General features: G+C 35.1%; 1 protein-coding gene across 1 annotated transcript in view; it reads right to left on the bottom strand.

Moving 5' to 3' along the window:
• Positions 1–2,365: 2,365 nt before the first annotated feature.
• The window catches only part of LOC122716581 (discoidin domain-containing receptor 2), a 116,975-nt gene continuing 104,743 nt past the window's right edge, over positions 2,366–14,597 (bottom strand). The window contains exons 15-17 of the mRNA XM_043939807.1: positions 12,975–13,116; positions 4,105–4,254; positions 2,366–2,946 (exon numbers count right to left, since the gene is read on the bottom strand). Of these exons, the coding sequence (XP_043795742.1) occupies positions 2,785–2,946; positions 4,105–4,254; positions 12,975–13,116 (454 nt within the window). The 3' untranslated portion in view covers positions 2,366–2,784. The remainder of the gene's footprint in view (positions 2,947–4,104; positions 4,255–12,974; positions 13,117–14,597) is intronic.

Genomic DNA, 14,597 nt, shown 5'->3' with positions numbered 1-14,597 from the left:
CAAACTCGTATTAACAATTATTATAAATTTCTCATTGTTCCACGTTGAACACGGTTCGTGTAACCGGATGAATATTTTCTGCGCGCGCATTTCAATCTCATCCCTCTCCGCTCCGAAAAGATAATTCCGAACGAGCGTAATTTTCAATGTTTAATAAAAAAATATAGGACAGGGGAGGAGAAAGAATGGGGGGAGAAATAAAAAAAAAGGAACTATATAAAAATTCGCCCATAAAAGTCCATAAAACTAAATATTAATTGAACGCGATACAACGTGTTTCAAGTAGAACCTATAAAATTAATTTTTCCAAAAAAAGAAAAAAAAAAAAAGAATGGAAAAAAACGAAAACAAAAATAAACGAAATAAATTCGTTTCAACAACAACATGAACGAATAGAATGAAACGAAAAATAGAAATGGAACGAAATAAAATTGGAGGGAAAAAAAGAAACGAGAAGTGAGCAGGTAGTGGAAGGCGAAATCGATGCCCGATTATTCGCAAGAATTATTTCCGACCCTCGATCACCGGGCAAAAATTCGCCTGTAAAAAGGCGAGCAAAGGTATATCCACCGGGTAAATGGACCGTGTCTCTATTCCTTCCTATAAACGTAACTTCAGGTCACGCGAGTGGGCCTCTCTCTCTCTCTCTCTCTCGCTCCAATCAACCACCTCTATCCATCCTTGTCCCGCGGAACGACGACGACGACGCGAATTCGACTCGAGGTCAGGTTTCGGTCCTCGAGACGTCGCGAATCGATAGGTCGAACTGTGGCGGGAAAAACGACGCCACGCGACCGCCGAGGGGAATACAAGCTGCTCGAAAAAACGACGTTCTCTAATAAATTTTTTACGCTATCGGTTAAACCCTTTTTTTTAACATCTCTTTACATCTGCTATATTTATTTATTTATTTATTTATTTATATATATATGTATACGAAATTTTTTTTCTGTTTCTTTATTTACTTGCAACCTCTAATGGTATTGTCAAACATTTATGCACTTCGGCTAAGCGCATCTTAAGCTTATTAGTAATAATCTCAGGGAACTTAAAGGTAAGCCAGCAGGCTCTCGAGGAATTTTTTTTTTCAATTTTCAATTTTTACACTCCGACGAACTTCGACCATTCTATGACCGCTTTATTTATTTATTTATATTTATTTTTATGGCTAGTAAGTTATGGACCCCTCTGATGATTCGATAGATAATAAGATTAGTGAATTGACACAAGTTGTAAGAGTTGTAAGTTGCGATGAAAATGTAATTATAAATCTTCGTTATTAGTTTTATTGCCAAACTATTATCCGATACACTAGTAACTAGTAATTCGTTAAATTTCACTAATGTTACTAGCTCACTTGAACCAGAGGGCGCCAATGTAATCCAAATTCCAGCAGTATTTCCATATCAATTAAATTCTTCTCCCTCCCTCAAAAAAAAAAAAAAAAAAAAAAAAAAAGAAAAGAAAAAGAAAAAGAAAGAACAATCTCGCACATTTGCCATGCTTCGTTTCCAACTTCCATCCAGAGTCAATTTACCATTCAATCAAACCAAGAACCAAGAAACGTATTTTCCACTCCCGTTTCACATCTCTCAGGATTCGTTCTCGATTCTTAAAACTGTGTAACAGGGCGTCACTGTGCGATAAAACGTTCGCTCGATTATTGTGTCCTCGATTACTTATCGGATACACAACGACGAGGAATCGTCACGAGAAAGAGAAGCTACCCAATGGATCGAATCGAATCGATCCACTCGCTATAATTTGTTCCTTCGACTTTTCTTCTCTTCCTCCTCCTCCTCTTTTCCCCTTCGTAAAAACTTCGTAGACGCGCAATGGTTTACGAAGAGGGTTTTTCACGCGATGGTATTTCTCGGCCTTCCGGATCGGATCACACGTACAACGTTGGACACAGGTTGAGGGGAGAGAAGAGGTTTCCAGGAAATGATCGGTGGAGACCGTTTGTTGTATCCTCCGCGATTTTCCAAAGTCCACGGGCCACGTGTATTCTGAACGTGACGCGAGTGCCGTTGCGGCGGGTGTCATAAGCTTGTTTGCTGACAGTATCAATTTCAGAAATGGCGTGTGCGCGATTTATTGAACGTGCTTTCCGCCCATTGGACCCGCGCTAGGAACGCTCCCATTTCGTATATATATATATATCCGCTTGCTCGAGATCGTTCTCGCGCTGTTATTTTTTTTTTATTTTTATTTCTATTTATTTTTCTTATCTTCGTGCTTTGTTGCTTTTTTAATTGCACGGTTACGCGCGGTCAACGTTTCAAACAGGACGAAAATAATCTTAGAAGAAGAGTAACGGGCGATGAAAAATTATTATTCCATAAAATTTTGATTCGTCATTTTTTTTTCTTTTTTTTTTTTCTTTTGATTCTGCCAATATCGTGAAAAATATTACGAGAATTATAAATTTCGAGAGAAGATCGAGGAGAGATCATGGAAAGGAATTGTTTGTAACAAATTCCCTCATAATCGTTCAAGATCGCATGATACGATGATTATAATAATAATAATTCACCGCGTACAAGTTGCACAGTTTATTAAAAAATTCACTAGGATTATCGACGATAGAGCAACGAAGAACCATTTCGATCACCGTTTACCTTTGTCTTCGACGATTCGACAATCAGGAATTGATCCCCGTCACTACTACTAACTTGGCCTGACCTGGTGTAACTTGGTCGTCGAAGGGGAGTTCCACCAGTTCCCGTTCAGCTCGCCGATCATAGAAAGCCGGATCAGGTTCCAGCCTTCTAGCTCTCTGTATCAGGTGTCGTTCGTGTCCCCGTGCTTGTAACCGAGATTTTTCCTCTGGAGGAACATGTGGATCTCCCGGAAGCTCGGCCTGTCCACGTCGTTCCTGTGCCAGCACTCGCGCATCAGCTCGTAGATATCTTTGGGGCAGTTTTTCGGCAGGGGAAGAATGATCTGGGGGAAATACATTCGGGATAAATTCGAAAAAAATATGGAAAAAGATGTTCGAGTCGTTCGTCAAAGTTGTGAATTCGATTACAAATGTTATCGTGCTCGTACAGTTTGAGAATATTCTGCTGCGTTGTTCGTTGATTCGAATAAACAGAAATAAATTGAAAGGTTTGGTGGAAATTTTGTACAAGTGCGTTTTTTAAAAAAAAAAAAAAAAAGAAAAAATAGAATTAATACGATACGTATTTGTTTCGAATGTTTTTTTTTTGTTGTTGTTGTTGTTGTTGAGTTTCTGAATCTTTCATCGAGTAGATTTTTGCGAATTTTTGTGTGGAATATATATTAAAATTATTATTATTATTATTATTATTATTTGCAATAAAAAGTCAGATCCGTGTATTTCGAATAATTTCCATAATTCAATGTATAAATATTGCGATGCATAATGGAATTGTGCGGTATATTTAAATGAATTTATGAAAGAAAAAATTAAATAAAATTATTGGTAAATATACGTAATAAAATTAGTAATAAAATTTTGAAATTTTGTACGTGTAACAACGTGTATGTATGTATCGTGTGTGTATATATATCCTACCTATTATACATTATTATAATTTCGCGTATATTTTATAACACGTTAAATAATTCTTTTTACGTTCTATTTCGACAGAAAAGAAACGTATCGTAGAACAGACATATCGATACGAAACAATAGATGTAGAAATTTTTTAAAGAAAGAATTTTTTTTTGATCAACAGAATACTACTTTCACGCAAAATATAGAAAAGAACTTTCGCACTTTGATATCTTTTATTCTTCAATTAACGAAGAATAAAGTTTCAAGTGTAACATAATATAAAAGATAGAATTCTACGATACATTTTTACGAACATACGCGGTTTCTAATTAAAGTTTCATCATTTTATTCACACACTTCTCTCAACTCCTCCTTCCTTTGATCATCTAATAATAAGGATTTAATTATTAATAATTTAATCGTTTAATTAAATCGTAATAAGAGAAAGAGAAATCGAGAAGTTGGAAAAACGAATGGTGAACGTTCATGGAGATGAAAGGCTTTAAGGAAGATCGTTCAATGCGAGATCTACTAGTGTTCATCGAATCGCGTGTGCGAGCAGGACGAGGAGGAATACTTACCCTTCTATCGTCCTCTTGGTAAAAATACGTTGCATTCTCGACTATGCGATGATCGGGCAGCTCCTCGAACGGCTGTTCCCTTGCGAACGTTAAAATCTCCCAAAGAGTTACTGCGAAAGACCAGACGTCGCTCTTCGATGCGTGTCTTCCCTGAATTCATTTGTAATTATGCAGTTTCGATCATTGTATCGAGACAGACTGATTTCGGACAGTGGAAATTTTCATTTTCACTTCCAAAGTTTATATTTAACGATGCACGCATAAACAATTGCACTTTTTTAAATGAGATTTTAAATCTGATGTTGTGGGCAAAGTATGGAAAAATTCGATGGATGAACGTGTTGAAGTGAAATGAATTTCAAAAGATAATAAAGGATAATTTTTTAATTCGAAAATAATTGTGAATCTCAATTTTGAACTCGAAATGTTTATCGATGTTAAATGTTTGATATTTAGAAAGAGAAACGAATTTTTTTAATCTTTTAATCTTGTATTCAAAATTCTATTTAAAATTACGTTAACATCCATACTGAATATTGTTGAATATTTTTCAATAGATAAGATTTATCTTTTATTGCTTTCCGCATGAATTACCCTACGTTTTGCCGTAATATTTTTCAATATTAAAATAATTTAACACAAAAAAGAAGATCCAATTAAAAAAGTAAGTAATTGCAAATCCAGTTGCTTTTCCATTTAAGGATCGATACGAGAGATCTAGTTTTTCTGAATATTATAATATTAATAGCAAAAAAAATTTCACAGTATCGAGAGAGAAAAAGGAAACAGATAAAAAAAAAAAATTCTAAAGCGTAGCAGACAGGTCCAAAAAAGAGCAAAGCTTCGCAAAGCATAACCCTGCGGAATCGAGGTGGAAAAACGTGGAAAATGTAACAGTGCCTCGGTCATAGTTTAAAACTATCGTTAATCAAATTCATCCGCCCCAGTGTGAACGTTTTATCTTGAATGTTATTTGAAAAATTGCAATTGGACGACTCGAATAGATCGCCCGAAAAATCGAAATATTTTTTATCGTGTAATTTAATACAAACAATAAAATATTAAACGATAATTCGATCAATAGTAACGCACATAAAAAAAAAAAAACACACACAAATGGAATATTCGATTTTCAAGAAGTGAAGTTGAACGCACGATCGGTTTTTATTTTTCACTGTCGCTAATTCATCGAGATAAAAATGGGGAGGGGGGGAAAAAAATACATCGGATAACCAAGAAAATTCTGTGTTGTTACTTCTGTGATAGAAAATATCTATATAATATGATCAATACACGTTTATAAAATTTGTTTTATCAAAAAAAAAAAAAAAAAAAAAAAAAAATTGGATTAAGTACGTTCCACGTTTAACGGCAATAAATAACAAAATTTTCAAAAATAATTATCGCAAAGTTGAAAATTTCTCGTTTGCAAAATATAAATTTGCATAAATACAATTGCAAGAGGGAAACAATAGACAATTATCTTTAGAATCAAGAATGGAGAGATTCCTTCATGATTTTTGATATTTTCCCCTGTTAAGCAAAATAAGGAATAAGTCATCTTTCTTTTTTTCGTCGCGAGGAGAAGATAAAAATTTCTCTGAAATTTCGTGACGAAAATAATATTTTTCCCCCCGTGTCCTGTCGCGTAAACAGTAGTTCGAACTAGAAATCTATTTACGAGGCGGCGTGCACGGCAGGTGGTATCGTTGCTTGACGAGAAATTACTTCAACTTAAGTGTTTCAGTTACGTAATTTCATGAAACTACTCCATCTTAAGAAGCGGTGTACACGACGGCATCAAGTTTAACGGGTAACACGCATGTACCAGAAACTCTATATATATATGACTCTCTGTTGTGCAACGTGCGTGCACGTGCGATGATTAAAACAATCGTTACGCCCATTAATCCGACATCGTAATTAGCCGTTGAGTATTAAATGCGATTAAAAGTCTCACTGAAAATAAGAATCGATGGGAAACTTAATCATTCGTTTTGTAAATGGAATCCGGATCACGATGTAAGATTATTCGTTTATAATTTCGTGGTAGATTAACAGATTTAATCTTAGAATGTTTATATTATTGACTTAATAAGAAAATCTTTAAATTATTCACTATATAAGATTCTTGAACAAAAGTTTAATTTCAAATCTTACTCAACATTGACAGCTTTCATAGTTTCACTTATAAATTCATTCAATGTTTCCAATATTGTAATTAACCCTTATTCCATGTATTAATTCTGATTAATCATAAATTATGCTTCCTATATTTTTACAATTGCATCGATAATCCTTCCTATCAATCCTTTAGCCACACAACGAAGAAAAAAAAAAGTAAAGTTGTAAATCTCGATAGCTTCCCATCTACAATTACTATCACTAACTTCCCCTTAAATTTCAAACTCTCGATATTTGTAAATTAAAAATTAACACCTTTTCACTTATTCTTTAAAAAAAATAACAATAAAATTCCAAACCTCGTCAATTTCGATAAAACTTTCCGTTTCACCTACAAACTTCCCCTTTTCGTTCTCCTCGAGCGTCGCAGCAACCCCCGTTATCCCCAGCCACGTGTTAACTTTAATGCCACCAGTTGTAGGTAATTTTGGTAATTGTCGTAAAGTTTACGGGGGAACAGAATCGGGGGACATTGGTTCCAACTTAATAAAGAAGTCGAACGGTTTAAATCATTAAATCGACGCTAATTCCGGATATAATTCTTGGCCCCTTGGCGGTGGGTGCGCGCGCGTGCACGGAACCATTGGCCCCGTTTCATTAACACAATGGCGCGGGATGGATAAACGATGGCAATAATGAAACATTAACGGCGCAGTCAATTCTGAAAATGACTACGCGAACGAGCGAGGGGGAGGGAGAGGAGGTAGGGGAATAGTATATCGGCCGCTCGTTTCCCATTTACCCGAATTACCATTTACCTATCAATTTGCCCCAGCACGGATTTCATTCATACGCGATTTCCGATGCTAATGGGTCCCGCGCTCATCGCTCGATCGATGCCTCGATCTCACCCACTCGAACGGATCGAATCCGCGATAAGATGAAACGCTTTTCGATGCACGAAATTCGAGCTCGATTGACTGGCAAAGTGTACAAAATGTTTATAAATATTTTGCGATCGGTGCTTCCCACCGATAATCCTTCGTCTCTGTATCTTTTATAGAAAAATAAGTTGGTCGATTTACAAAAACGTGTCCAAGTTTTGGAAATATATTCGACGACGAAATTTGCAGGCCAGGAAGAGGGTATATAATTTAAATACTTTGCAATCGTGGACTCGATCGAATTTCTCTATCTTTGGAAAAACAAGGGTTCGTTGGCCAATATTGATTTGCAAGGCATGTAATGACTTCAGTTTTAAAAATATGACGACGAGTTTACAGGCCAATAATTGCAGGTCGAATAAGAATTCGATCAAATTTTTGTATCTTCACAAAAATAAGAGTTCGTTCGAGCAACATCGATTTACAAAACATGTCGACAATTTTCGAAAATACGACGTGTCAACGATAGAGTTAAGTACAGGTCAGGAAAATGTTTGAATATTTTTGATTGTGTTGGATGGCAAAAAAGGATTGTTGTAACCTCGTCAGTTTGTGAAAATGCAACGGTGAAATTTGCAGGGCATCTAAAAAAAAGGAAAAATGCAAATTGTAATGAAATATTTTGTTTGAAAGGGGCTTAAGCGTCTTGAGACCTTTCTTGCATCGAATATTGTACAATTACAATAGGGTGAATGCGAATCTCGATTATCTGAATTGGTGTCGCTATTATCATCGGTATATAATATAATACAGTAATAATACAGTAGAACTCCATTTATGTGAATCTGTTGGGGACAAGCACGCTCGCATAATCAGGCTATTCACTATAATAGGAGACAATCTAATTCCCCCCATTAACTGTCACTTTTTATCCAATTAATAGGAGTTTATATAAAATGATTTACAAAATGATTTAAAAAATAATTTTGCAAGTATAGTAACTATTTCTGTTCAATGAATTAATCTTTCAATTATCTTATTTTATATAACCATTTATTACTAATAAATTATTTAACTTGATTGTTTTTGTATAATTTATTCCCCTGAGAAAGCAATAATAATGAATTTTTCAACGTTGATAATTAAGATTTGCTCGAAATATCAACGATGATAAAATCGAAATAGAAACGACAAGGAAACAAGAAGAATTAAGGAAAATGGGACATTAAGTTTAACATTAGCCTGCTATCATTTAATTAAAGCGCGGGCCCTTGTCATTAAAGAGAAACTGGCGTTGGCAGTTGCAACTGTAATGCGTCCAATTAACACGAAACTCGCGTCTCGCCAAATATTCCTGATCCCAATTACCTCTGAAAGACAGAGACCGAGCTCGATATTACGTTTGATCGCAAACATGTTTATTCTACTTGTCGCGTATATTGATCTCGATGAAATATCGAAAAAAGAAAAAATCTTATCCAAAGAAACACGCTCCTTCCATTCTCGAACAGTAAACATCGACATCGATTGTCTTCATTCTCATCTTCCTTAAAGGCATCTTCCTTAAAGATCGTAGAAATTATTATAAAATCGTTATTATGAAACACGATTGTACGTCCTTATATTGAAAGAAATATTATATTTCTAAAAATTTATAATATAAAAAAAAAAGATAGATATTATATTTAGTATTCCACTTGACTTTGATTCTTTTCCTAATTTGCATCAATTACGAAAACTTGATTGCATAATTTACGAGTTCATAATAACAGCTTGTTTATTGATCCTTGCCTAACATTTCGCATACAACTTGTCACTAGATTATCATTATTTACGATGAAAATCGATGCAAGCAAAAATATCCATGCATATTTGAATTCTAAAAAAAAAAAGAAAAGATATTGCATAAGATGAAAAGACAAGTTATACACGAGGAAATCGCGTGATTTCACAATGTTCAATTTCATCATATCCTCTTTCGACCTGTATCTCTTCGAATACAATAAAGTTACAATGTCAGAAGTGACATAAATCAATGCCACGTGAAAAGTGGCATACATCGATACAAAGAACTTACAATGCCTCGTCAGAGATGACATACGTCCGTTAAAGATTTAAGTTCCCAATTTTACCTCATTTTTTCCCAATATTCACTCGTACAAAACTCTCACACAGACCCATATATGTGTACACTCAGTCACAAAAGTGTTCGTACATCTTATGTAAATTTAACAATTAATAACAATTCTTTTTTCATATAAAACGTACATAGTACTCCTCGAAATCTCACAAATCTCACGTATTTCTATTTCTCTCTATTCAAATATTCTATTCGTACAAAATTCCACGAGTTACCAAATTGCCCATTCATAACACAATAACATCCGTTGTATAATATTCTACGTACGTACGAAAAAAATTTTCCTCGACTTGATTTCTCAAAGATCGAATAAACTTCCTTCAACCTCCTACACTTTCGCGACCGACTGTACTGCCCTATACGATACGTGTATACGTATACATACGCCCCCTGTACATCGAAAACGAATCCTCGAAAGCGATTTTTTCTTTTTTTAACCGATACTTTTACAGCGGTCTCGCGATGACACGAGGCGCATGGAAACAGCGAATAAGCCCGATTCGTTAATGCCACGCGACCGCAGACAGCTCTATCGGGCTGATGCTTCGCGGTTTCGCGGATCGACAGTCCGATATCGGCGGGGCACGGACGAGAAATTAAAAACAGGATACACCGGAATAAAATACGCTTCGCTCTGGCTATCGTTCGTTACACCGATATGTATATATTTGTACGTACGTATACCTGTTCCCCGCCGATAAATTCGCCGTAACCACGCGGAATAACGTGTATTCTCGCGACTTCGTTCGCCGTGTCTCCGTCGTGAATGCCAACCGGCTTGCATTACTTTTGACCGATAATAACTATGCCACGCCATCGTTCAGGGCGCGCGATGAATAAATTAACAACAGGGAATCATCCGTTCGGGCTCTCGTTTCGATAAAATTATCACGTAACGGCGTTTTATGAGTTGGAGCGTTTCGACGGGGGCGTGACATGTTGCAATTGTTGCGAATTAATCTTCGAATGTGAATTCTTGGAAGGATTCTTGTTGAAAATAATTGTTGGTGATTGATGAAATTTTGATGTTATTATTGTTGGTGAGCGTGTTTCTCTCTTTAAATCGAGTTTAAGTGTTTAGATATTTGGAAAATTTAAGGGGCGAGCTGAAATATTTCGAGAGGTGTTGTATTATTGCGAATCAATCTCTCTCTGAATGTGAATTGGAAGGAGAAAGGAGAACGGTTGATGAATACGTTTTCATGGAAATTTTCATTCTTGAAGTTCGATTCGTTCAAGTATTGATTCAGATTTTTAGAAGATTTAATGGAGAGGAAAAATTGGATAATTGTTATAGGAGAGGAGATGATCGGAATTTTATCCATGAATATTTTACGTTTCGAAAGTATTTATGAACCCTTAAGAATTTCGAATTTTTTAAAATCTTTTTTTTTTTTTTAAAGCGAAAAGATTAGACAATTTATTCATGGGAAGAAATCTCATGAAATTTTATCCCCCGAATATTTTAAATTTTTATTCGTAAACAAACTTTGAACAATATCCACGAATATCGTCGAATTTTTCAGATTTTTTTTAAAAGCTTTACATATAAAGAAGATTTATCTAGTAAATGTGTCCGTCTCTCATTCAGAGATAATATTCAAATTAATAAAACACGAGGTAAAAAGGTATATCGGCTGTATAATGGATGGAAAAATGTGCAGGCTGTTGTGGGCAGAAATTAAGTCAAAAAGCTTGTCTCGACCACCGCAAACTAGACGTTGATGTTTACCCGGTTACTTTTATCGAGCGTGCTAACCGCAAACTGTGTACCGCGCCAGTTTCGGTATACTTTCAAAATATCACGCATACCATTAACGTTACGAAACACTTTTCCCTTTTCGAAATACTTCAAACGGATGACAAAAATGCAAATATTTGCAATTTCTCATTAAGACAGAAATACACGCAGACATAAAGACAAAAAGAAATCTTTATCGTTCATCTTTCTTTCGAAATAAATAGGAATTAAATTAATTATCCGTTGAAACGTAAAAACTTTTTCAAAAACGATATCTCAATGTATCAAGTATATACATCGTTTATAAATCTTATAATCTTTATCCTAAACGAACGAATAACGAAATATCTTTAGAAACTTTAGAAAATATATTTCTATTAAAACAAATTATTCGTATAAATTATAATAATTTATAATAATTTAATCGCAAAATAATACGAATCGTTGAAAATTATTTACCCCGAAACAGGGAAGGATCATCAAAAAGCGAACGTTTCGGGTTTATTAACCACAGGTAATATGACCTAATCTCTCACCCTTCAACCCCCTTCATCTGCTCGAATCCATTTCCTCGTATCCTCCGTGGATCAAGGTAGATAGGTTTCTGAACAAGGAGGGTTAAAATAGATCCGGGATGGATTCAAAGTCGAAGTGGTTGGAGCCGCGCATTAAACGGTAATCGCTGTTGTTTCAACTCTTCGCGGGAGGAGGATCGAGAGGCGAATCTTCGAGGCAAATATTGCTTGGAATCTTCAAGGCAATATGACTTGGAATGTGGAGGAAAAAAAAAAAAATAAAAATAAAAATAAAAATAAAAATGAGAAAAAAAACAAAAACAAAAAAGAGAAGGAGAGGGGGGGAAAAACAATTTGGAACTTTCGTCGAGCAAAAGCGCGAAACGCGCGAGGCTTTGATTTCGTGGCAGAGGGAAGAAGGGTGAAAACAATGGGTGGAGAGGTATATATATATATTTCGCGAAAGCCAAACCGAGTTTCATACGCGCGGATGCGTAGCTACGGTCCATTTAAATATCACTGGCCACTCGATCGCGCTCGCTTTATTTTTCCTCCCCCGCCTCGCCTGCAAAAATCGTTTACAATTTGCTCTGTGGCGTCTGCTTCAACCGATCAAATTTGATTCGTTTCACCCCCGTGAAACGGGGGAAGCGATCCGTTGAAAATATTTTTTTTTTTTCGGAATTAGGGATGGTGTACACATCGTTCGAAGATTTATCGTATTTTTTTTTTTCTCTATGATCATTCGATACGAACAAAAAGGAAAAAGCGATCAAATATAAATAAAGTTAATCAGAATCTGTTTATAATGTCGAGTTAATAGAATGTGTATTTTACACGATTGATATTATCGATTGTATATTCGTACTCGTGACTCGTATTCAGGATTAAAAATAAATGATCTTGAGCAAGGAAAGTATGATCTATCTCTGTATGATTCTTTCACTTTATCACTGATTTGATTGTTTTGTAATTTTAATTTTTATAATCTTTCTGAAAGTTTTGTTAAAGAACAAGTTTAAATTATTTCAACCATGAAAGGATAATTTTTTTAATTTTTACACGAACTAATTACTCGATAAAACGTCTTTAAAATCTCATTGTCGAAGTAATCTAATCTCTTTCACCAACCAATTTTTACGTTGAATTTGTATCGAAAAGAAAAAAATATTCCAATCTAATGTCGTACCACTACGAGTCCACCATTTGTCTTTTTTTCTGTAGTAAAATACCATTCAAACGCGTGTATATTCGCGGATTAAATCAATGTGCCAAACATATTATTCAACGTTACGTACATTTAGTCGTTAAATACGATCTTACAAATTATCGAAATCGATTGATTCATACGCAATGGAATACGCTTAATAGAATCGGACCAATCAAACTGCCGAATGAATTACTTTATTATAAATCCAATATTCGAGGCTCCACGATTACAGATTAACTGCTAATTAACGACTTACCATTAGCATAGCTTCCCAGGCCATCCATCGGATTGGCAATGGCGGCCGGCCCTCCACCCGGAAATAGTCGGCTGCGTAGGCGTTTCTTCCGGAGCCCAGATCGCACACTTTCACCGTGTAACCACGACTTACCAAACAATTCCTGCAACGAATCATACATAAATCGTTAATCAAAAGCGTAAAGCAGATTACAAAAATATAATTCGAATCACTTTCTTGCTTTCGTATTTTTTACTTTTAATGGAATCTCGTGATCGATCATTTTAAGGAAATTGTCAAAGATGCTCAAAGAATTTTGACGAATTTTTTTTAGTTTCTTTAAAACTATAACTACGATTGTAACAGTGTCCAAAAATCTTTAGAATTTAAAATTTAAGACACTCTCGTTGTAAAACTTCTCAGATGAAATTGTATTAAAGATTGAAGAAAATGTTAATAATTTTGGTTTTCAAAAAGATTCCTCGAGGAGGCTATGCTCTTTAAGCAATCGTTGAAATCAGAATTCTCAAGTTAGGCGAATTTCTTTATAAAAGGGTGTACGAAACTTTTCACTTGGGTTTTCATTTATGGTGGACATATTTTCCACCAATGTTTTCCCAATTCAATCATATTCGATTGATTTACATTAATAATATTGTTTTTCGTGATATTAACTGGACGAGAAAGAGTCCAGTTTCATATGATATTTTTCCTCGTTCTTTCGTTGCCTAAAACCGTGAACGATGTTTTTCTTCTATTCCGTACCTTTCATCCGGGGTAAAATCCATCGCCCTACGAGAAAATATGGTAGATTCGAAGTCGTAATCCGTCTTCAGGGCCGAGTGGATTATTCCGGTTTCCCCTATCTCGACACTCGAACACGTAGACGAATGTATCGCCGCGAATCGTGCTCGAAGGATTGGATTGTTTACGGCCTTGAGACTGGATCAACCCGTATCCGGAGGAGGGATAAGATCTTTTGGTGATACATGTGCGTTTGACGCGTACGTTGATCCATTTTGATGGAAGAACGTATATTTTCGCGCGACTAATTCGCTCTCCTTTCCGTGTGAGAAGTAAATATTGAGAAATTGTGTACCGAGATTAACGCCAGTGTATCGAATCTATTATTTATTATTATTATTACACAAGAATCTATTATTTATTATTACACAGGTTATTAGGATAGAAATAAATTCACACAAGTGTAAGTTAAAAGATAATTTTATGAAAAGTATTTGTATGCTTTTAATGATTGCAGAAACAAATGAATTTTTCTAAAACTCATTTTAGCTGTTAAATGTTACAAAATTAAATTTGAATATTACTCGAATAATATCCTTGTTTCATGGTAAAAGGATTAGACCAAACTCTTATCAAACTACCAATAATTTTTTTTTTACTAGTGAAGAGACAAACAATATGTTTCTTACATTCAATATATTCAAGGAATAATGAAAAATCAGTTAGAAATAAAAATAAGTAATTACTTCAAGATAAACATCTAGCTTCCTGCAATCATTAAACTTAACCACCACCAATGAGAACGTCTTCTTCCACGACACTTACCACGGATTGATCCATAAGATATTAGTTATTTGTTAATCATAATGACAATTCCTCCGCAGTTTATCATTCTTCTCT

This window comes from Apis laboriosa, unplaced genomic scaffold, assembly GCF_014066325.1.
Source record: "Apis laboriosa isolate Shangri-la unplaced genomic scaffold, ASM1406632v1 scaffold47_cov149, whole genome shotgun sequence".
In the NCBI taxonomy this organism is placed as follows: domain Eukaryota; kingdom Metazoa; phylum Arthropoda; class Insecta; order Hymenoptera; family Apidae; genus Apis; species Apis laboriosa.
Note: the sequence above shows the minus strand (reverse complement) of the source record. Positions and strands in the feature narration are given on the sequence as shown.